The following is a 25,628-nucleotide window of genomic DNA, read 5'->3' as shown; positions in this document are numbered from 1 at the left end:
CAAAACGACATAATAACAATGCATTTTGATGCGCCAGTGACTTAGTCTACGGCGGTAGGTCAATCTGAATAATGATCAGTATTTATTGTGATTATATATGAATTCCAATTCTACAACTGTGATACCATTACACATGTTCTGTATTAAAAAAATACAGTATGTATGCACTTGTTTGAGTAGAGAATGCCAAAAAACGGGTTAACGTTAATAATTAACTTACATTTAATTCTACCTGTCGAAATAACAGATTATAGTTTAAGGAAAATAGTCACTGGCAATCGCTTAGTTTTCCCTTGCAAACCAAACACCTTTTTTAAGATTTGAATTCACGTATTTTGTTCAAACTACCTTTACGTAAACCAACTTATGTACCTAATTTTTGCATAAAATATAATGCAAAGAGTGTATTTTAAGCACTTAAAATTTATGCCGATGTGTCAACCAAATATTATTTGTTGAAAACAATATAAAAGTTATAATTAATGTTGTTATACACGTATAATCACCGCTGACTTTGACAGCATTATCATTATATAAAAACACTAATAATTAAATATGTACCAAAGCAAACACTTATCAAACACGTAGTTTAATATTATTTTAAATCACTTACATTATAGTATATATACTTACTGGGGAGTGCACATGTGGATCAATTGCTAGACCCTTGTTGGTGCCAACTTAAAAATAATATGTACCAACAGGAAAATTATAACAGTGTGACTCAATTCTGAATATACCGCACCAAATCGAACAAGATCAATTTCGCATACATGTCAAAACACTTAATTACATTCCAGATGGCAGATAACATGGTTAACATAATGATTAATCACTAAAAACAACCGACATTATAGCATAAAATCGCAAAGTGTATAATCATGATTAATTATTAGCTTTGTGCATGCATTTACATATCACATATCGTCTAGCGAATTGACAGAATTTCTGGTAATTTGTCCACTTTCCATCATCATGAGCAGCTTCTTGACTTTGGCAACCTGCATGGTTCCATCTAGTAATCTGTAGAATTCTCTATGTACCCGAATGTCGTGACCAAGAAATTTAGCTAGAATGTCTAAATCATTGTCAGACAAGTTAAAAAGCTGAGTCATTGTGGCAATATGTTTCCTTAACTTTGTAGAACGGAGCCTTTCCGGATGTTCAGCTCCACAGTCAATTGCAATCGAACGTAATACATCTGTCCCACGAATATGCGATGATGCAGATTTTGTTGGGAAAAGATATTTACTATTGAAACAGTTTGTTAGAGAATTTCTGCTGCGTATGAGGAGGTCGATATTTTCTTTCACCTGTCTTGGAAACAGTACTGCAGCTATTCGACCTGGTTTTGCAATAATCTCTGTACGGAAATAATAACGGCACAGGTCTTTTTCCAGTTTTGTTAAACATCCATCTAATTCTCCATCGTCATTTGTCAATTTGTTTTTTGAATATTCTTCGACTGTCATTTTTGACAGCTCGCCTGATCGTCTTCGATTAAACAGAATAGATTGGCACAAGCAGATTTCAGACAACTTATGCCATGCTTGCCTTTTCTCGCAATCACTTGCTGATCCTTGTAAGGTATTTGCATGTCTTTCTGCTACATGTCGTAAGTATTCAGACATTACTTTGACATCATTTGTCAATGGCAACAGTCCTTTCTGACTGTTCTGCTTAGCCTCATGAAGTGTTCTTAAGGCATTGGAAGACACGTCATCCGTCCAATTAATTTCAAATAGTTTGGAAAGCTCCTCAGCCCTTGTTTGCAGATCCCGGTTGTTTGTTTTGATTCGTTTCGAAATTAGAATTTTTAGACATTTCTGAACCGTTGTGCCAATCTTTAAGGCTAATGATGTACACCAGCCTGCAACGTTTTTGCAAGATTGTGTAATAAATTTGAAAGCATCTGGATACATGAAATTCTCCAAAGACTTTTCAACATTGCCTGAACATTATCGCAAGTCTTTTAGCAATCTACCAACTTCTCTTAACTTCTGTCTAATATAATTGTGTTGCTCTTCATCATGGCCCCTTTTTGTACAGAGTTTTTCACCGAATGCAAGGATTGTACTATCACTTTTGACTATGCGACTTATTTCGTCGTTTCTCATGGACTCGATTACTCGTCTTAAAATAGTGCTTCCTTCTTTTGATTTTGGTAATAGCACGCTGCTCTCTAAAGCGAGTCGTTTTCTCGATCCCGCTGCATTTGTAAACTTACATTTTTGATTGTGCCTCCACAGGATTTTCTTCGGGTAATACCCGTAACAGTAAGGACAAGGTCCATACTCGTCTGCAGCTACGCGTTGATTGTAACGTTGTCTGTATGACACAAACAGCTGTCCTTGGCCATCTCGCAATACTTTAACATTATGGAGATGGTTCCCAACGTTCCATATTTTTTCATACATTTTTTTTATTTTCTGCTGAATTTTCCGTATTTTATAGATCTTTCACATCTTGCTCATCTGTATGCTGCGAAAGCAAATATTTTTTTAGTTTTGTTTGAGCCTTTTCGCAAAACATGCAATAAAATCTCTTATCGTAATGTCTGTATTCACTGTTATTTGTTTGAGCGATGGTGATGTTGGTTTTGTGTGCCTCTGCGGATGATTCGTCACGTTCACGAGATTGCAAGGATTCAACAGGAGGTAGTGTTGACGCTGTCTTCTTTTGAAATCTTTGAATGTTTGGTATGAGTTCGACAACTATCGACTCATCTGACGATGCATCGCCTTCTTCCGGAATATAGTCTTTGTCATTGTCACTATCCTGTAAAATACAGTTGTTTTCCTGTGTGTGAGATCATATAAACATATGAAAATCTTACAACATCATAATTTGTTGTTGGTGAACTACATCCATAAAAATGTGTAAGTGTAACATAACACTTACCAGAATGCATGTCTTAATTACAGTTTGATACTAGGGCCCGTATTCACCAAACAATTCTTAGACTTAAGTCTAAGAATAAAGAAAATTCTTTAAATTAAAATATTCAATAATTTCTTTAATTTTGAATCAAACTCTGCAGTAAACACCTCTTTCTATATTATTTTTCATATAGAACATTTTGTTAATGACATTATCACCAGTGGAGGCCTGTATATATTCAAACACTGAACACATTTTTATTGGTTCTAAGTCTATTCTTTATTCTTAAGTCTAAGAATCGGTTAGTGAATACGGGCCCAGAGCTTGAACAAAATCCGAACTATATATAATCTTAAATAAAATGTTTAAATGTGTGTACTGTATTGCAATCACAAAATCGTAATAAGTTTACGTACATCGATATCCGCTGATTCACTGTTCAACATATTTTCTGCAGCATCTTGTGAATTGTACTCTTGTGCAGTGTCGCTATGTTCTTTAGTTTCAGTACTCTGCAACACAATTCAATGAGACAATAATAGAGTAAGATTCATACATCCACGTTACTTAGTATCAGTTGAAATTGCTATTCTTTATAAGCAGCATTTTCAAGTGATATCATCACTCATGTGGCTTTTTATTATGATGTAGTAAATCTAAGTGACATGAGAATTTTGTGTAAATGTTTGCAACCGATGGTATAATACAAGTTTAATTCACCTTCGTCCAAAATAGTTTACTTTTGCTTATCTTACATCACATGTTTTATTTTTTGCCGTTCACTGTCATTGGGGAAGATTTGAAACAGATTGATAGCTTGTTTTGTCGACATAATAACAAACTGAAAAACACTCATAAAACATTTTTAAAGGTTGCATTTAAATGATCAATTTTAACAAAACGGTTTCAAATTTAACATATCTTTGATTATTCATATTGAACGTATCAAGCTTTATTAAAGATTGGCTGAATTCACCGACGTAGCATGTCTTAACATATACCAGGTTGTTCCAAACATGTTATCAAAGTTCGAAAAAGTATACAAGGAATAATTTTTACAGATACTAATAAGACAAAATGTATGCACGGTTAAATGAAAGGTATTGTACTTCTCTAGACAAAGGTGTTGGAAGAAAAAAGAACTGGCGAACGGACTGTGGTTCACGGTAAATCCTGTATGTATTGTGCGGTGGTTTGTGTAAAATGAACTATATAAAATCTTTTCTTACCCATGTCATAATGAATCGTATAGCAAAATATCGAGTAGACGCTATTGTTTTTTTTGTCGTTAAGATAAAATATCAACCAAAGTTTATAAGTAACACGCAAGTTAAATTTACTAATGTCTCAGAGTTTCATACACAGAAATTGGCAGCGTATAAGTCTTACACTGAAAATTAAAATTAATGATATTACACTTCTTGGATAAGCGATAATTAACGTTTTTGTGATTATGATAAAGTCGATGTTTATAAACTACAGTGGTTAATACACATGCGCACCAGTTTCATTGACAGGTGTAAATTCAAAATTCTTTGTGTATATGAAGATTTTGAAAGACAAGTAGTTCAAAGTCACTTCAACTGGTAAACAATATTTTATTCTTTTAAAATTCGCATAACGTGTGCTATAACATGTTAATATAATGATCATCGACGTACGTGTTATGTTTATCCCAAATACCAATTAGCATCACCCGGAATAAATATTGGCACAATATAATTTAAGGCAAAATTACGCCCATTTCACTGAAGACTAAACCAAACCAGAAAATACGCCTTAGTAGCTTCGACATAGTGAAATATTACAAACCGTCTCATCGACTTCTTCCGTGTGTACGGATGTTGTTTGTCCTGGTTCCTGGCTGTCCGTAGATCTAGTAGTCATTGTGTTGCCTATTCAAAACAACAATAAAAAATGGTATAACACATAATCTAGTCAGAGTTAAAAAGTTCGTTATTCATGAAACCATTTAGTACAACGCATTGGCATTAATTCCTTGTACAACATTTACATTAATTTCATTATGTTCATAATATGTATAAAGGCATGTATAGTTATAACAAAATCACTGTGAAACATACCCTTTTTTGTTCCGTGCATTTCTGAAAATGCAAAAAACAAACACAATATCAGACAGAACGCATTTCAAGTAGAGCTTGACGACGTTCAATGATTAAACATTTTAATTCACGGCAAAAAGATATTTGAATATCTGTATTTAAAATGAATAACTCATGAATGAACATGAATGTAATCATAAAACTGATTGGCTATGTTTATAAAAATAATAATTCAAAAGACATTTGAAGCTAATTTAAAATGTGATATTTGATAAATATCAGTGATAAATCCATCACAGATGACATTTTTACAATAGAATGTACCTTTAATCCATGGAAGTGTTGGTACTCCATAATCATATCGGAGTTCCTCGCCAATTGCAATGTCTCTGTCGGCGAAAGTGCATAGATGGGGAGTTTGGTTGACTTCAACTATTTTCATTACACAAGTTTGTTTTGCGACTCCATTTTCGGCATCATTTATCATTCGACCCTCATGAAATATATCGTTGGTAGCGTCAATGCTGAATAAGACATTTAAATAAACACTTCTGATGCTTTATACTAAAATAACGCGCATGCCATATTTAATTATTATGGTGAAAAAACTAAAGATAATTCTTCTTCTAATGGCGTGATTTAAACGTTTGATGTGCAAAGTGAAGATAATTTGTAGTTACCAGCAAGATTTGCCGTGCATGTTTTACTCGTGTTATCAGATCCCCTTTGTATTCGAGAAGAAAGTCTCCTTTTTTAAAAGGCTTACTGGCAAAGACTCCTTCGCCTGAAATATTTATATGTGTAGACATTTTATATTAATACTCATTTTGGTCATATAATTGAAGGCTAGATATAGGCGCCAATAGTTTTTTTATTCATAAATAATCAATAAATCTTTATGCTACTTCCATACTTCTGCCCAGGATTAAGTAACCCAATCGTCCATGTTTGTTTTCTTCTTTTTAATGGAAAGGGGCAACGATGTTCTTTTATAATTTCTAAACGACATTAAGCATAACCAGATACAAAAATATTTGTACCTATGATATCATTGACGGTTTTTACTTCAAAACCTGGTGGATCAACGTAATTCTGGCAGTACATTCTTGCGAGATCAAGGGGACTTGTACCCTTTTGCCTACTAAATGTTAAAATGGAAATGTCGATGAGAAAAACAACAAGAGCTGTCAGAAGACAGCGCGCTCGACTATTCAAGTGCTTGACAGTGTAAAGTAAGCCATCATGGGGAAATTGTTCATATTCAATAAGGTCAAGGTACTATAGTTATATTCTAACTGGAAAAGGACCATACTTGAAACATATTGATCGCTTATGTATTTTTAACATGTTTAAAAAATGAGGAAAAACAAAAAACATATTTATTTTATTTATTTATTTTTTATTTTTCTTTTGTGGGGGGGGGTTCTAGGGTGGGGCGTGTGGGATGGTTTGGGTGAAGTACATTGTGGTATATCAGGTAAGTGTTGTTTTGTCAAAGTATGAATCAAATCTGATCCTAAATAAAGAAGTTATGGCAATTTAATCAAAATTTATTAATTTGACCTTCAGATTCAATGTCAAAGGTCAAGGTAAAATTCAACTTGCCAGGTACAGTACCGTCATGATAGTAAGAAAGAATTTGAAGTTTGAAAGCAATAGCCTTGATACTTTAGAAGTAAAGTCGATGTAAACACAAAATTTAACAAAATATTCAAAGTAACTAAGTGGAAAAAGGGCCATAATTCTTACAAAATGCTTGTTACAGTTGTCTGCTCTTGTTTATAGATTGGGGTCATGGTGGTTAAGAAGTACGCAAAATATGAAAGCAATATGTCAAGGGACAATTAAAATATTTGAGGTGGTACGCAAACTTTAACAAAGATTTATCAATAATATGCATATTTTAAGTGGAAAAAAGGGGCCATAATTCTTACCTTACAAAATGATTGTTACAGTTGTCTGCTCTTGTTTATGTATTGGGGTCATGTTGGTAAAGAAGTATGCAAAATATAAAAGCAATATGTCAAGGGACATAGAAAATATTTGAGGTGTTACGAAAACTTTAACAACGATTTATCAATAATATGCATATTTTATGTGGAAAAAGGGGCCATAATTCTTACAAAATGCTTGTTACAGTTGTCTGCTCTTGTTTATAGATTGGGGTCATGTTGGTAAAGAAGTATGCAAAATATAAAAGCAATATGTCAAGGGACATAGAAAATATTTGAGGTGGTAAGTAAACTTTAACAAAGATTTATCAATAATATGCATATTTTAAGTGGAAAAAAGGGGCAATAATTCTTACAAGATGCTTGTTACAGATGTCTGCTCTTGTTTATAGATTGGGGTCATGTTGGTAAAGAAGTATGCAAAATATAAAAGCAATATGTCAAGGGACATAGACAATATTTGAGGTGGTACGCAAACTTTAACATTCCAACGCTCACGCTAACGCCGACGCCGGGGTGAGTAGGATAGCTCCACTATATATATATATATGTTTAACGTATATTTATGAAATATATTCGTGAAATATGTACCGTAAAACAAGCTTTGTAATCAAATGATATTTATATAAATCGATCTTTAGAATTCGTCTTTCAGTATTACTTTAACGTTTACATCAAAGCGCTTTTAATAGTAATTACAAATTGTAAACATAATTAAAAAAACTTACCTTTGTTTCAATGCGTTTGTTCGCTCGAAACTCCATTTTTCCAACTTACTTTCACTAAATGATATAAATACCGAGTGTATGATTTTTAAACAGCGCAACCGGGGAACTGTTATAAGCCTGGATACACACTCGATTGTAATATGGTCAAGATTTGTGTATATTTTGTGCATGCCACAAACCCGCTAATCGGGGAAGGCGTTGGATTTCTAATTTAAATTGACAGTTTGGTATTTCATACACGTAGATTAGAGATTTTCGCCTAAAACCAACCGGGGAATTCCCCGGTTGGTAGGTGTTCCCCGGTTTGTTGGTGTGTATTCATACGATTTTCCCCGGTTGGTAGGTTTTACAAACTCACACACACACACACACACACACACACACACACACACACACATACTTGTAAAACCTTCCAACCGGGGAAATGTGTTCTAAACCTACCAACCGGGGACCACCATTTCCACATATTCTAGAAAGCTGAAAGTGATAAAAAACAGACAAGTTTCGAACCTAAAATACGATTTTGACATAACAATTATGATAAATAGGGTAATAAATCAAAGAAAATTTTACATGCACACCGGGGAATTATGTGCGTACCAAATGAGGAACTGCGATGTGTGCCAACTGGGGAACGGTGTATACCAACAGGGGTACTAAGTGCGTACCAACTATGGAACTTCAATGTGTACCAACAGGGGAATGGTGTATACCAACAGGGGAACTTAGTGCGTTCCAACTGTGGCACTTCAATGTGTTCCAACTGGGGAACGGTGTATACCAACAGGGGTACTATGTGCGTACCAACCGTGGAACTTTAATGTGTGCCAACAGGGGAATTGTGTTTACCAAGAGAGGAACTTAAGCGCGCTATCCCTGTGGAACTTCAATAATGTCCAACGGGGAACTTGCGTTTACCAACAGGGGTAATTGTGTGTAATCATGGTACCGTTGTTGATAGGACAATGGCGTGCACGTTCATGGATAATATTTAAGTTAGTACAAAAATTGAATAGAATATGTATGAAACAATATTTAAATTAAATATGTTTATTATATGACCTTATATAAGTTCTGCAAAAATGCCGCATTTGATTGACTCAAATATTATTCACATCAATATAAGCATACTAGACATAACGCAAATCAAACAATACATTTATGACTTTATTAGCTATAAGCCGACTACAAACATGCAAGTGCTGCATTATACCATATCAATCATGGTGAATTAATCAACAAATGAATACAATTCGTTCTTAAAACTAAAAAATAATGTTTTTGTTTTAGGCCACGCTATTTGTCAAACCGAATGAAGGAGAGGGGGAGGCGGCTTATTTGTTTAATTCCTTTTTTCCATCAGAAAAAAATATTCACGATGTTCACGTACTATGAAGTTTTTTATCCTAAAAGTAGAACTGCCCATAAGCATGTAGATTGAGTAGTGTAAATTTACTTTGTCCTTACTCTGACATTATAAAATAACTCATGCATTTAATCCCCTGAAACAGGTAAACATCAGAAAAGTCATTCACACGCAGGGCAACTTCCACTTCACTTAAATTGTCTTAAATACATTTATTGCATTTTCAAAAATAATAAAATCTGTAACTTTAAACAATCATGAACGTTTCACAACGAATGTGGCGAGGCCTGAGAAACAAAATAGTTTAGTAAACTAGCAAAACGACTTGATAACAATGCATTTTGATGCGCCAGTGACTTAGTCTACGGCGGTAGGTCAATCTGAATAATGATCAGTATTTATTGTTATAATATATGAATTCCAATTCTACAACTGTGATACCATTACACATGTGCTGTATTAAAAAAATACATTATGTATGCACTTGTTTGAGTAGAGAATGCCAAAAACGGGTTAACGTTAATAATGAACTTACATTAAATTCTACCTGTCGAAATAACAGATTATATTTTAAGGAAAATAGTCACTGGCAATCGCTTAGTTTTCCCTTGCAAACCAAACACCTTTTTTCAAGATTTGAATTCACGTATTTTGTTCAAACTACCTTTATGTAAACCAACTTATGTACCTAATTTTTGCATAAAATATAAAAGAAAGAGTGTATTTTAAGCACTGAAAATTTATGCCGATGTGTCAACCATATATTATTTGTTGAAAACAATATAAAAGTTATAATTAATGTTGTTATACACGTATAATCATCGCTGCTTTTGACAGCATTATCATTTTATAAAAACACTAATAATTAAATATGTACCAAAGCAAACACTTATCAAACACGTAGTTTAATATTATTTTGCATCACTTACATTTTAGTATATATACTTACTGGGGATAGCACATGTGAATCAATTGTTAGACCCTTGTTGGTGCCAACTTAAAAATAATATGTACCAACAGGGAAATTATAACAGTGTGACTCAATTCTGAAAATAAACATACCAATTATATACACAAAGCAAATATGTGAATTGATAGTTAATGTGAATATCTACACGCAAAACAAATGCACAAAAGTCTGTGTAGGAAATTATTGTAATATTTAACAACTATTTAATCAATTCTAGTGCGATATTTACGCAATAATTTACATATTGGTAAATTTTTACTTTAAAATAACTATTAAGTACTCAACTGCAAGTCAGACACCTGTCATTCAAAACAAATTTTGTAAAATTGACAAAATATTCATTTGTATTCTTCACATTGTAGCAGTAGTTTAGCAGTAGTTTTTTTTATGTTATTTACATTTATCTTATCATATCTAAAAGTGTTTGTTTGTTATGCTTGAACAAAATGTTTGTTTCCATTTATCCGACTGAATTTTTGTGTGCCTTCTCTGAACGTTTAGCCTTCTAGATTGATTTGTTATCATAATTGCTATATTCATTCATATTCACCAAGTTTGGGGTAAAAAATAACTTGTATAGTGAGTAACTCGTAGAAACTCGTAATAGAAAGTACAAAGAAACACTCTTTGGCCGAACTATATACCAATCCTAATTTGTTCGGCGATATGATTATGAACAAATATCGTTTTTGACTGAACCGTATTAATAAAACATTCAAATACAATAAGCACACATATATCGTTTTCGAAAAGAGTATATAGAACAAGAAAACACACAAAACACATGTGGCAACTTCATCCTTTAACGTATTCTCCTAAACGTGCATTATATGTGTTATATTTTTTTAAGTTAAAAGTCCCCGTCGCGTTTTTGTTTCAATTAAATTTATGCAAAAGTCTTTGACATTTTTCCAACTTCTGTTGTGAAGGTCATTCTCACTTTCAATACATGCAAGTAATGATTTTTTCCCTGGTAATTTACCAATTATCAAAAAACGATCTAAGTGTCTGTGAACAGCTCCTGGTTTCGTCTTCACTCCGTTGCTTTTTGGCTGCTTGTTTTGTTCTCCTGGTATTTGAAGTACCCTTTTCTGTACATGGATAATAAAACACCATATGACGTCGCTAACTGCCATGTGTAAGATATCCATATTAAATATATATACTTCAGTACAATTTTTCATAGCAAAATTACGACAAAAGCGTCCAGGTACTTACGGCACCTGATAATGACATCGATGTCACACGACAAATTTGGAAACATTATTTTGCCTAATGAATCAAACAATTACATGTAAGCAAATCATGTTCTAAGAAACATAAGAAACTTGGAGATACATAACTTAAATGCATTCACATGTGTATGCATACCTTTGTCTGTTATTTTTGGTTGACTGGTGCTGGGAAGCAGAGTTTCAAGGTCTTCAGTATTTTCATTTTCTGATAATTCAGAAGAATATTGTTCATCTGTCGTGTAAATCACAAGATCAAAAATTATATATAGTTTATAATATAACAATGATGGAAACAACCGAAGCACACCAAATAAATATGCAGTTAGTGCATTGAAATTGAAAAATTAGAAGTAGCCAATGTAAACCTTACTGAGCACAAAATGAGTGTAGACTTTAAATTCCGATAAAAAATAATTGCCTTGCATAACACAAGTATATTTCAGAAAATGTTTGTAATTCTTTTTATCACTTTAGGTAATCAAGTTCGGTAATGAGCCCATTAATAACATTAAGTTTACTGTATGAATTTAACACTAAAAATGCGACATACCTACAATACATTCGTCGTCCACATCAATATCGTCTAGCGAATTGACAGAATTTCTGGTAATTTGCCCATTTTCCATCATCATGAGCAGCTTGCTGACTTTGGCAACCTGCATGGTTCCATCTGGTTATCTGTAGAATTCTCTATGTACCCGAATGTCGTGACCAAGAAATTTAGCTAGAATGTCTATTTCATTTTCAGACAAGTTAAAAAGCCTAGTCATTGTAGAACGAAGCCTTTTCGGATGTTCAGCTCCACAGTCAATTGCAATTGAACGTAATACATCTGTCCCACGAATATGCGATGATGCAGATTTTGTTGGGAAAAGATATTTACTATTTAAACAGTTTGTTAGAGAATTTCTGCTGCGTATGAGCAGGTCGATATTTTCTTTCACCTGTCTTGGAAACAGTACTGCAGCTATTCGACCTCGTTTTGCAATAATCTCTGTACGGTAAAAATAACGGCACAGGTTTTTTTCCAGTTTTGTGAAACATCAATCTAATTCTCCATCGTCATTTGTCAATTTGTTTTTTGAATATTCTTCGACTGTCATTTTGACACATCGTCTGATCGTTTCGATTAAACACAAGCAGATTTCAGACAACTTATGCCATGCTTGCCTTTTCTCGCAATCACTTGCTGATTCTTGTAAGGTATTTGCATGTGTTTCTGCTTCATGTCGTAAGTATTCAGACATTACTTTGACATCATTTGCCAATGGCAACAGTTCTTTCTGACTGTTCTGCTTAGCCTCATGAAGTGTTCTTAAGGCATTGGAAGACACGTCATCCGTCCAATTAATTTCAAATAGTTTGGAAAGCTCCTCAGCCCTTGTTTGCAGATCCTGGTTGTTTGTTTCGATTCCTTTCAAAATTAGAATTTTTAGACATTTCTGAAGCGTTGTGCCAATCTTTAAGGCTAATGATGGTGTAGCATAAGTATTGGTGTTTCCGTCGAAGCCTGCAACGTTTTTGCAAGATTGTGTAATAAATTTGAAAGCATCTGGATACATGAAATTCTCCAAAGACTTTTCAACATTGCCTGGACAAGATCGCATGTCTTTCAGCAATCTACCAACTTCTCTTAACTTCTGTCTAATATAATTGTGTTGCTTTTCATCATGGCCCCTTTTTGTACAGAGTTTTTCACCGAATGCAAGGATTGTATTATCACTTTTGACTTTGCGACTTATTTCGTCGTTTCTCATGGACTCGATTACTCGTCTTAAAATAGTGCTTCCTTCTTTTGATTTTGGTAATAGCAGGCTGCTCTCTAAAGCGAGTCGTTTTCTTGATCCCGCCGCATTGTAAACTTACATTTTTGAGTGTGCCTCCACAGGATTTTCTTCGGGTAATACCCGTAACAGTAAGGACAAGGTCCATACTCGTCTGCAGCTACGCGTTGATTGTGACTTTGTCTGTATGACACAAACAGCTGTCCTTGGCCATCTCGCAATACTTTAACATTATGGAGATGGTTCCCTACGTTCCTTATTTTTTCATACATCTTTTTATTTTCTGCTGAATTTTCCGTATTTAATAGATCTTTCACATCTTGCCCATCTTTATGCTGCAAAAGCAAATGTTTTTTTTAGTTTTATTTGAGCCTTTTCGCAAAACATGCAATAAAATCTCTTATCGTAATGTCTGTATTCACTGTTATTTGTTTGAGCGATGGTGATGTTGGTTTTGTGTGCCTTTGCGGATGATTCGTCACGTTCACGAGATTGCAAGGATTCAACAGGAGGTAGTGTTGACGCTGTCTTCTTTTGAAATCTTTGAATGTTTGGTATGAGTTCGACAACTATCGACTCATCTGACGCTGCATCGCCTTCTTCCGGAATATATTCTTTGTCATTGTCACTATCCTGTAAAATAAAGTTGCTTTCCTGTGTGTGAGATCATATAAAAATATGAAAATATCACAACATCATAATTTGTTGTTGGTGAACTACATCCATAAAAATGTGTAAGTGTAACATAACACTTACCAGAATGCATGTCTTAATTACAGTTCGATACTAGAGCTTGAAAAAAATCGGAACTATATATAATCATAGATAAAATGTTAAATGTGTGTACTGTATTGCAATCACAAAATCGTTATAAGTTTACGTACATCGATATCCGATGATTCACTGTTCAACATATTTTCTGCTGCATCTTGTGAATTGTACTCGTGTGCAGTGTCGCTATGTTCTTTAGTTTCGGTACTCTGCAACACAATTCAATGAGACAATAATAGAGTAAGATTCATACATCCACGTTACTTAGTATCAGTTGAAATTGCAATTCTTTAGTAGCAGCATTTTCAGTTGATATCATCACTCATGTGGCTTTTTATTAAGATGTAGAAAATCTAAGTGACATGAGAATTTTGTGTAAATGTTTGCAACCGATGGTATAATACAAGTTTAATTCACCTTCGTCCAAAATAGTTTACTTTTGCTGATCTTACATCACATGTTTTATTTTTTGCCGTTCACTGTCATTGGGGAAGATTTGAAACAGATTGATAGCTTGTTTTGTCGACATAATAACAAACTGAAAAACACCCATAAAACATTTTTAAAGGTTGCATTTAAATGATCAATTTCAACAAAACGGTTTCAAATTTAACATATCTTTGATTATTTATCTTGAACGTATCAAGCTTGTTTAAAGATTGGCTGAATACACCGACGTAGCAAGTCTTAACATATACCAGGTTGTTTCAAACATGTTATCAAAGTTCGAAAAAGTATACAAGGAATATTTTTTTACAGATACTAATAAGACAAAATGTATGCACGGTTAAATGAAAGGTATTGTACTTCTCTGGACAAATGTGTTGGAAGAAAAAAGAACTGGTGAACGGACTGTGGTTCACGGTAAATCATGTATGTATTGTGCGGTGGTTGGTGTAAAATGAACTATCTTTTCTTACCCATGTCAGAATGTATCGTATAGCAAAATATCGAGTAGACGCTATTGTTTTTTTGCCGTTAAGATGAAATATCAACCAATGACCATATGTAACACGCAAGTTAAATTTCTTAATGTCTCAGAGTTTCATACACAGTAATTGGCAGCGTATAAGTCTTACACTGAAAATTAAAATTAATGATATTACACTTCTTGGATAAGCGATAATTAACGTTTTTGTGATTATGATGAAGTCGATGTTTATAAACTACAGTGGTTAATACACATGCGCACCAGTTTCATTGACAGGTGTATATTCTAAATTCTTTGTGTATATGAAGATTTTGAAAGACAAGTAGTTCAAAGTCACTACAACTGGTAAACAATATTTTATTCTTTTAAAATTCGCATAACATGTTAATATAATGATCATCGACGTACGTGTTATGTTAAGCCCAAATACCAATTAGCATCACCCGGAATAAATATTGGCACAATATAATTTAAGGCAAAATTACGCCTATTTCACTGAAGACTAAACCAAACCAGAAAATACGCCTTAGTAGCTTCGACATAGTGAAATATTACAAACCGTCTCATCGACTTCTCCCGTGTGTACGGATGTTGTTTGTCCTGGTTCCTGGCTGTCCGTAGATCTAGTAGTCATTGTGTTGCCTATTTACAACAACAATAAAAAATGGTATAACACATAATCTAGTCAGAGTTAAAAAGTTCGTTATTCATAAAACCATTTAGTACAACACATTGACATTAATTCCTTGTACACAAATTACATTAATTTCATGATATACATAATATGTATTTAGGCATGTGTAGTAATAACAAAATCACTAAGGAGCCATAATTCTTACAAAATGCTGTTTACAGTAGTCTGCTCTTGTTTATAGATTGGGGTCATGTTGGTAAAGAAGTACGCAAAATATAAAAGCAATATGTCAAGGGACATAGAAAATATTTGAGGTGGTACGTAAACTTTAACAAAGATTTATCAATAATATGCATATTTTAAGTGGAAAAACGGGGCCATAATTGTTACAAAATGCTTGTTACAGTTGTCTGCTCTTGTTTATAGATTGGGGTCATGTTGGTAAAGAAGTATGCAAAATATAAAAGCAATATGTCAAGGGACATAGAAAATATTTGAGGTGGTACGTAAACTTTCACAAAGATTTATCAATAATATGCATATTTTAAGTGGCAAAAAAGTGACCATAATTCTTACAAGATGCTTGTTACAGTTGTCTGCTCTTGTTTATAGATTGGGGTCATGTTGGTAAAGAAGTATGCAAAATATAAAAGCAATATGTCAAGGGACATAGACAATATTTGAGGTGGTACGCAAACTTTAACATTCCAACGCTCACGCTAACGCTCATGCTAACGCCGACGCCGGGGTGAGTAGGATAGCTCCACTGTATATATAGTCGAGCTAAAAACTGCCTAGAGCTCTACTTTGTTTAACGTATATTTATAAAATATATTCTTGAAATATGCACCGTAAAACAAGCTTTGTAATCAAATTATGTATTTATATAAATCGATCTTTAGAATTCGTCTTCCAGTATTACTTTAACGTTTACATAAAAGCGCTTTTTAATAGTAATTAAAAATTATAAACATAATTAAAAAACTTACCTTAGTTTAATGCGTTTGTTCGCTCGAAACTCCATTTTTCCAACTGACTTTCACTAAATGATATAAATACCGAGTGTATGATTTTTAAACAGCGCAACCGGGGAACTGTTATAAGCCTGGATACACACTCGATTGTAATATGGTGAAGATTCGTGTATATTTTGTGCATGCCACAAACCCGCTAATCGGGGAAGGCGTTGGATTTCTAATTTAAATTGACAGTTTGGTATTTCATTCACGTAGATTAGAGATTTTCGCCTAAAACCAACCGGGGAATTCCCCGGTTGGAAGGTGTTCCCCGGTTTGTTGGTGTGTATTCATACGATTTTCCCCGGTTGGTAGGTTTTACAAACTCACACACACACACACACACACACACACACACACACACACACACACACACACACACACACACACACACACACACACACACACACACACACACACACACACATACTTGTAAAACCTTCCAACCGGGGAAATGTGTTCTAAACCTACCAACCGGGGACCACCATTTCCACATATTCTAGAAAGCTGAAAGTGATAAAAAACAGACAAGTTTCGAACCTAAAATACGATTTTGACATAACAATTATGATAAATAGGGTAATAAATCAAAGAAAATTTTACATGCACACCGGGGAATTATGTGCGTACCAAATGAGGAACTGCGATGTGTGCCAACTGGGGAACGGTGTATACCAACAGGGGTACTAAGTGCGTACCAACTGTGGAACTTCAATGTGTACCAACAGGGGAATGGTGTATACCAACAGGGGAACTTAGTGCGTTCCAACTGTGGCACTTCAATGTGTTCCAACTGGGGAACGGTGTATACCAACAGGGGTACTATGTGCGTACCAACCGTGGAACTTTAATGTGTGCCAACAGGGGAATTGTGTTAACCAAGAGAGGAACTTAAGCGCGCTATCCCTGTGGAACTTCAATAATGTCCAACGGGGAACTTGCGTTTACCAACAGGGGTAATTGTGTGTAATCATGGTACCGTTGTTGATAGGACAATGGCGTGCACGTTCATGGATAATATTTAAGTAAGTACAAAAATTGAAAAAAATATGTATGAAACAATATTTAAATTAAATATGTTTATTATATGACCTTATATAAGTTCTGCAAAAATGCCTCATTTGATTGACTCAAATATTATTCACATCAAAATAAGCATACGAGACATAACGCAAATCAAACAATACATTTATGACTTTATTAGTTATAAGCCGACTACAAACATGCAAGTGCTGCATTATACCATATCAATCATGGTGAATTAATCAACAAATGAATACAATTCGTTTTTAAAACTAAAAAATAATGTTTTTGTTTTAGGCCACGCTATTTGTCAAACCGAATGAAGGAGAGGGGGAGGCGGCTTATTTGTTTAATTCCTTTTTTCCATCAGAAAAAAATATTCACGATGTTCACCTACTATGAAGTTTTTTATCCTTAAAGTAGAACTGCCCATAAGCATGTAGATTGAGTAGTGTAAATTTACTTTGTCCTTACTCTGACATTATAAAATAACTCATGCATTTAATCCCCTGAAACAGGTTAACATCAGAAAATTCATTCACACGCAGGGCAACTTCCACTTCACTTAAATTGTCTTAAATACATTTATTGCATTTTCAAAAATAATAAAATCTGTAACTTTAAACAATCATGAACGTTTCACAACGAATGTGGCGAGGCCTGAGAAACAAAATAGTTTAGTAAACTAGCAAAACGACTTGATAACAATGCATTTTGATGCGCCAGTGACTTAGTCTACGGCGGTAGGTCAATCTGAATAATGATCAGTATTTATTGTTATAATATATGAATTCCAATTCTACAACTGTGATACCATTACACATGTGCTGTATTAAAAAAATACAGTATGTATGAACTTGTTTGAGTAGAGAATGCCAAAAACGGGTTAACGTTAATAATGAACTTACATTAAATTCTACCTGTCGAAATAACAGATTATATTTTAAGGAAAATAGTCACTGGCAATCGCTTAGTTATCCCTTGCAAACCAAACACCTTTTTTCAAGATTTGAATTCACGTATTTTGTTCAAACTACCTTTATGTAAACCAACTTATGTACCTAATTTTTGCATAAAATACAATAGAAAGAGTGTATTTTAAGCACTGAAAATTTATGCCGATGTGTCAACCATATATTATTTGTTGAAAACAATATAAAAGTTATAATTAATGTTGTTATACACGTATAATCATCGCTGACTTTGACAGCATTATCATTTTATAAAAACACTAATAATTAAATATGTACCAAAGCAAACACTTATCAAACACGTAGTTTAATATTATTTTGCATCACTTACATTATAGTATATATACTTACTGGGGAGTGCACATGTGAATCAATTGCTAGACCCTTGTTGGTGCCAACTTAAAAATAATATGTACCAACAGGGAAATTATAACAGTGTGACTCAATTCTGAAAATAAACATACCAATTATATACACAAAGCAAATATGTGAATTGATAGTTAATGTGAATATCTACACGCAAAACAAATACACAAAAGTCTGTGTAGGAAATTATTGTAATATTTAACAACTATTTAATCAATTCTAGTGCGATATTTACGCAATAGTTTACATATTGGTAAATTTTTACTTTAAAATAACTATTAAGTACTCAACTGCAAGTCAGACACCTGTCATTCAAAACAAATTTTGTAAAATTGACAAAATATTCATTTGTATACTTCACATTGTAGCAGTAGTTTAGCAGTAGTTTTTTTATGTTATTTACATTTATCTTATTATATCTAAAAGTGTTTGTTTGTTATGCTTGAACAAAATGTTTGTTTCCATTTATCCGACTGAATTTTTTTGTGCCTTCTCTGAACGTTTAGCCTTCTAGATTGATTTGTTATCATGTTTGCTATATTCATTCATATTCACCAAGTTTGGGGTAAAAAATAACTTGTATAGTGAGTAACTCGTAGAAACTCGTAATAGAAAGTACAAAGAAACACTCTTTGGCCGAACTATATACCAATCCTAATTTGTTCGGCGATATGATTATGAACAAATATCGTTTTTGACTGAACCGTATTAATAAAACATTCAAATACAATAAGCACACATATATCGTTTTCGAAAAGAGTATATAGAACAAGAAAACACACAAAACACATGTGGCAACTTCATCCTTTAACGTATTCTCCTAAACGTGCATTATATGTGTTATATTTTTTTAAGTTAAAAGTCCCCGTCGCTTTTTTGTTTCAATTAAATTTATGCAAAAGTCTTTGACATTTTTCCAACTTCTGTTGTGAAGGTCATTCTCACTTTCAATACATGCAAGTAATGATTTTTTCCCTGGTAATTTACCAATTATCAAAAAACGATCTAAGTGTCTGTGAACAGCTCCTGTTTTCGTCTTCACTCCGTTGCTTTTTGGCTGCTTGTTTTGTTCTCCTGGTATTTGAAGTACCCTTTTCTGTACATGGATAAAACACCATATGACGTCGCTAACTGCCATGTGTAAGATATCCATATTAAATATATATACTTCAGTACAATTTTTCATAGCAAAATTACGACAAAAGCGTCCAGGTACTTACGGCACCTGATAATGACATCGATGTCACACGACAATTTGGAAACATTATTTTGCCTAATGAATCAAACAATTACATGTAAGCAAATCATGTTCTAAGAAACATAAGAAACTTGGAGATACATAACTTAAATGCATTCACATGTGTATGCATACCTTTGTCTGTTATTTTTGGTTGACTGGTGCTGGGAAGAAGAGTTTCAAGGTCTTCAGTATTTTCATTTTCTGATAATTCAGAAGAATATTGTTCATCTGTCGTGTAAATCACAAGATCAAAAAATATATATAGTTTATAATATAACAATGATGGAAACAACCGAAGCACACCAAATAAATATGCAGTTAGTGCATTGAAATTGAAAAATTAGAAGTAGCCAATGTAAACCTTACTGAGCACAAAATGAGTGTACACTTTAAATTCCGCCTTACCTGGTCGTCTCCGATAAAAAAGAATTGCCTTGCATAACACAAGTATATTTCAGAAAATGTTTGTAATTCTTTTTATCACTTTAGGTAATCAAGTTCGGTAATGAGCCCATTATTAACATTAAGTTTACTGTATGAATTTAACACTAAAAATGCGACATACCTACAATACATTCGTCGTCCACATCAATATCGTCTAGCGAATTGACAGAATTTCTGGTAATTTGTCCACTTTCCATCATCATGAGCAGCTTGCTGACTTTGGCAACCTGCATGGTTCCATCTGGTTATCTGTAGAATTCTCTATGTACCCGAATGTCGTGACCAAGAAATTTAGCTAGAATGTCTATTTCATTTTCAGACAAGTTAAAAAGCCTAGTCATTGTGGCAATATGTTTCCTTAACTTTGTAGAACGAAGCCTTTTCGGATGTTCAGCTCCACAGTCAATTGCAATTGAACGTAATACATCTGTCCCACGAATATGCGATGATGCAGATTTTGTTGGGAAACGATATTTACTATTTAAACAGTTTGTTAGAGAATTTCTGCTGCGTATGAGCAGGTCGATATTTTCTTTCACCTGTCTTGGAAACAGTACTGCAGCTATTCGACCTCGTTTTGCAATAATCTCTGTACGGTAAAAATAACGGCACAGGTTTTTTTCCAGTTTTGTTAAACATCAATCTAATTCTCCATCGTCATTTGTCAATTTGTTTTTTGAATATTCTTCGACTGTCATTTTTGACACATCGTCTAATCGTTTCGATTAAACATAAGCAGATTTCAGACAACTTATGCCATGCTTGCCTTTTCTCGCAATCACTTGCTGATTCTTGTAAGGTATTTGCATGTGTTTCTGCTTCATGTCGTAAGTATTCAGACATTACTTTGACATCATTTGCCAATGGCAACAGTTCTTTCTGACTGTTCTGCTTAGCCTCATGAAGTGTTCTTAAGGCATTGGAAGACACGTCATCCGTCCAATTAATTTCAAATAGTTTGGAAAGCTCCTCAGCCCTTGTTTGCAGATCCTGGTTGTTTGTTTCGATTCCTTTCGAAATTAGAATTTTTAGACATTTCTGAAGCGTTGTGCCAATCTTTAAGGCTAATGATGGTGTAGCATAAGTATTGGTGTTTCCGTCGAAGCCTGCAACGTTTTTGCAAGATTGTGTAATAAATTTGAAAGCATCTGAATACATGAAATTCTCCAAAGACATTTCAACATTGCCTGGACAAGATCGCATGTCTTTCAGCAAGCTACCAACTTCTCTTAACTTCTGTCTAATATAATTGTGTTGCTTTTTATCATGGCCCCTTTTTGTACAGAGTTTTTCACCGAATGCAAGGATTGTATTATCACTTTTGACTTTGCGACTTATTTCGTCGTTTCTCATGGACTCGATTACTCGTCTTAAAATAGTGCTTCCTTCTTTTGATTTTGGTAATAGCAGGCTGCTCTCTAAAGCGAGTCGTTTTCTTGATCACGCCGCATTGTAAACTTACATTTTTGAGTGTGCCTCCACAGGATTTTCTTCGGGTAATACCCGTAACAGTAAGGACAAGGTCCATACTCGTCTGCAGCTACGCGTTGATTGTGACTTTGTCTGTATGACACAAATAGTTGTCCTTGGCCATCTCGCAATACTTTAACATTATGGAGATGGTTCCCTACGTTCCTTATTTGTTCATACATTTTTTTATTTTCTGCTGAATTTTCCGTATTTAATAGATCTTTCACATCTTGCCCATCTTTATGCTGCAAAAGCAAATGTTTTTTTTTAGTTTTATTTGAGCCTTTTCGCAAAACATGCAATAAAATCTCTTATCGTAATGTCTGTATTCACTGTTATTTGTTTGAGCGATGGTGATGTTGGTTTTGTGTGCCTCTGCGGATGATTCGTCACGTTCACGAGATTGCAAGGATTCAACAGGAGGTAGTGTTGACGCTGTCTTCTTTTGAAATCTTTGAATGTTTGGTATGAGTTCGACAACTATCGACTCATCTGACGATGCATCGCCTTCTTCCGGAATATAGTCTTTGTCATTGTCACTATCCTGTAAAATAAAGTTGTTTTCCTGTGTGTGAGATCATATAAAAATATGAAAATATCACAACATCATAATTTGTTGTTGGTGAACTACATCCATAAAAATGTGTAAGTGTAACATAACACTTACCAGAATGCATGTCTTAATTACAGTTCGGTACTAGAGCTTGAAAAAAATCGGAACTATATATAATCTTAGATAAAATGTTTAAATGTGTGTACTGTATTGCAATCACAAAATCGTTATAAGTTTACGTACATCGATATCCGATGATTCACTGTTCAACATATTTTCTGCTGCATCTTGTGAATTGTACTCGTGTGCAGTGTCGCTATGTTCTTTAGTTTCGGTACTCTGCAACACAATTCAATGAGACAATAATAGAGTAAGATTCATACATCCACGTTACTTAGTATCAGTTGAAATTGCAATTCTTTAGTAGCAGCATTTTCAATTGATATCATCACTCATGTGGCTTTTTATTAAGATGTAGAAAATCTAGGTGACATGAGAATTTTGTGTAAATGTTTGCAACCGATGGTATAATACAAGTTTAATTAACCTTCGTCCAAAATAGTTTACTTTTGCTTATCTTACATCACATGTTTTATTTTTTGCCGTTCACTGTCATTGGGGAAGATTTGAAACAGATTGATAGCTTGTTTTGTCGACATAATAACAAACTGAAAAACACCCATAAAACATTTTTAAAGGTTGCATTTAAATGATCAATTTCAACAAAACGGTTTCAAATTTAACATATCTTTGATTATTTATCTTGAACGTATCAAGCTTGTTTAAAGATTGGCTGAATACACCGACGTAGCAAGTCTTAACATATACCAGGTTGTTCCAAACATGTTATCAAAGTTCGAAAAAGTATACAAGGAATATTTTTTTACAGATACTAATAAGACAAAATGTATGCACGGTTAAATGAAAGGTATTGTACTTCTCTGGACAAATGTGTTGGAAGAAAAAAGAACTGGTGAACGGACTGTGGTTCACGGTAAATCATGTATGTATTGTGCGGTGGTTGGTGTAAAATGAACTATCTTTTCTTACCCATGTCAGAATGTATCGTATAGCAAAATATCGAGTAGACGCTATTGTTTTTTTGTCGTTAAGATGAAATATCAACCAATGACCATATGTAACACGCAAGTTAAATTTCTTAATGTCTCAGAGTTTCATACACAGTAATTGGCAGCGTATAAGTCTTACACTGAAAATTAAAATTAATGGATAAGCGATAATTAACGTTTTTGTGATTATGATGTAGTCGATGTTTATAAACTACAGTGGTTAATACACATGCGCACCAGTTTCATTGACAGGTGTAAATTCTAAATTCTTTGTGTATATGAAGATTTTGAAAGACAAGTAGTTCAAAGTCACTACAACTGGTAAACAATATTTTATTCTTTTAAAATTCGCATAACATATTAATATAATGATCATCGACGTACGTGTTATGTTAAGCCCAAATACCAATTAGCATCACCCGGAATAAATATTGGCACAATATAATTTAAGGCAAAATTACGCCTATTTCACTGAAGACTAAACCAAACCAGAAAATACGCCTTAGTAGCTTCGACATAGTGAAATATTACAAACCGTCCCATCGACTTCTTCCGTATGTACGGATGTTGTTTGTCCTGGTTCCTGGCTGTCCGTAGATCTAGTAGTCATTGTGTTGCCTATTCACAACAACAATAAAAAATGGTATAACACATAATCTAGTCAGAGTTAAAAAGTTCGTTATTCATAAAACCATTTAGTACAACACATTGACATTAATTCCTTGTACACAAATTACATTAATTTCATGATATACATAATATGTATTTAGGCATGTGTAGTAATAACAAAATCACTAAGGAGCCATAATTCTTACAAAATGCTGTTTACAGTAGTCTGCTCTTGTTTATAGATTGGGGTCATGTTGGTAAAGAAGTACGCAAAAGATTAAAGCAATATGTCAAGGGACATAGAAAATATTTGAGGTGGTACGTAAACTGTAACAAAGATTTATCAATAATATGCATATTTTAAGTGGAAAAACGGGGCCATAATTCTTACAAAATGCTTGTTACAGTTGTCTGCTCTTGTTTATAGATTGGGGTCATGTTGGTAAAGAAGTATGCAAAATATAAAAGCAATATGTCAAGGGACATAGAAAATATTTGAGGTGGTACGTAAACTTTCACAAAGATTTATCAATAATATGCATATTTTAAGTGGAAAAAAGTGACCATAATTCTTACAAGATGCTTGTTACAGTTGTCTGCTCTTGTTTATAGATTGGGGTCATGTTGGTAAAGAAGTATGCAAAATATAAAAGCAATATGTCAAGGGACATAGACAATATTTGAGGTGGTACGCAAACTTTAACATTCCAACGTTCACGCTAACGCTCATGCTAACGCCGACGCCGGGATAGCTCCACTGTATATATATAGTCGAGCTAAAAACTGCCTAGAGCTCTACTTTGTTTAACGTATATTTATAAAATATATTCTTGAAATATGTACCGTAAAACAAGCTTTGTAATCAAATGATATTTATATAAATCGATCTTTAGAATTCGTCTTCCAGTATTACTTTAACGTTTACATAAAAGCGCTTTTTAATAGTAATTAAAAATTATAAACATAATTAAAAAACTTACCTTAGTTTAATGCGTTTGTTCGCTCGAAACTCCATTTTTCCAACTGACTTTCACTAAATGATATAAATACCGAGTGTATGATTTTTAAACAGCGCAACCGGGGAACTGTTATAAGCCTGGATACACACTCGATTGTAATATGGTGAAGATTTGTGTATATTTTGTGCATGCCACAAACCCGCTAATCGGGGAAGGCGTTGGATTTCTAATTTAAATTGACAGTTTGGTATTTCATTCACGTAGATTAGAGATTTTCGCCTAAAACCAACCGGGGAATTCCCCGGTTGGTAGGTGTTCCCCGGTTTGTTGGTGTGTATTCATACGATTTTCCCCGGTTGGTAGGTTTTACAAACTCACACACACACACACACACAAACACACCTCGTAAATGTAATAGTCTTTAAAATGACCTCGTAACTGTAATATATCAATCGCATACAAACGATGATAACATTATCTGCTTGCAAGAAGTCTTAATTATTTACACAATGCACTGTTTCAATGTCATGTTATTCTTACTTTCAAACCAATGCCCAATACATTTCTAGCAACATACATTTAAATTCACTATC

At 33.8% G+C, this 25,628-nt stretch overlaps 2 protein-coding genes across 2 annotated transcripts; both read right to left on the bottom strand.

Annotated features, from left to right (window-relative positions):
- Nucleotides 1-917: 917 nt before the first annotated feature.
- Nucleotides 918-25,407, bottom strand: LOC127869674 (uncharacterized). The gene is made up of 9 exons (XM_052412332.1): nucleotides 25,057-25,407; nucleotides 24,003-24,085; nucleotides 22,641-22,736; nucleotides 20,496-22,388; nucleotides 20,063-20,158; nucleotides 16,304-19,786; nucleotides 15,240-15,322; nucleotides 13,863-13,958; nucleotides 918-2,778 (listed from the first exon to the last, which is right to left on the bottom strand). Exon 9 carries the CDS (start codon nucleotides 1,920-1,922, stop codon nucleotides 918-920), a length of 1,005 nt encoding a protein of 334 aa, XP_052268292.1. The 5' UTR covers nucleotides 1,923-2,778; nucleotides 13,863-13,958; nucleotides 15,240-15,322; nucleotides 16,304-19,786; nucleotides 20,063-20,158; nucleotides 20,496-22,388; nucleotides 22,641-22,736; nucleotides 24,003-24,085; nucleotides 25,057-25,407.
- Nucleotides 2,306-5,443, bottom strand: LOC127869673 (uncharacterized). Its single transcript, XM_052412331.1, has 6 exons — nucleotides 5,268-5,443; nucleotides 4,965-4,985; nucleotides 4,693-4,775; nucleotides 3,297-3,392; nucleotides 2,568-2,778; nucleotides 2,306-2,328 (listed from the first exon to the last, which is right to left on the bottom strand). Exons 1-6 carry the CDS (start codon nucleotides 5,428-5,430, stop codon nucleotides 2,306-2,308), a joined length of 597 nt encoding a protein of 198 aa, XP_052268291.1. The 5' UTR covers nucleotides 5,431-5,443.
- Nucleotides 25,408-25,628: the final 221 nt, after the last annotated feature.

Source organism: Dreissena polymorpha, chromosome 2 (genome assembly GCF_020536995.1).
Source record: "Dreissena polymorpha isolate Duluth1 chromosome 2, UMN_Dpol_1.0, whole genome shotgun sequence".
NCBI lineage: Eukaryota > Metazoa > Mollusca > Bivalvia > Myida > Dreissenidae > Dreissena > Dreissena polymorpha.
Note: the sequence above shows the minus strand (reverse complement) of the source record. Positions and strands in the feature narration are given on the sequence as shown.

What these genes read in the sequence shown, in the direction of transcription:
- LOC127869674 (XM_052412332.1), bottom strand. Translation starts at nt 1,922, where the DNA reads ATGTATCCAGATGCTTTCAAATTTATTACACAATCTTGCAAAAACGTT.
- LOC127869673 (XM_052412331.1), bottom strand. Translation starts at nt 5,430, where the DNA reads ATGATAAATGATGCCGAAAATGGAGTCGCAAAACAAACTTGTGTAATG. An exon ending in CGGAAGAAGTCGATGAGACG is followed by an intron (nt 3,393 to 4,692) that starts GTTTGTAATATT and finishes ATTGTGTTGCAG; the next exon opens with AGTACTGAAACTAAAGAACA. An exon ending in GTGAATCAGCGGATATCGAT is followed by an intron (nt 2,779 to 3,296) that starts GTACGTAAACTT and finishes TGTATTTTACAG; the next exon opens with GATAGTGACAATGACAAAGA.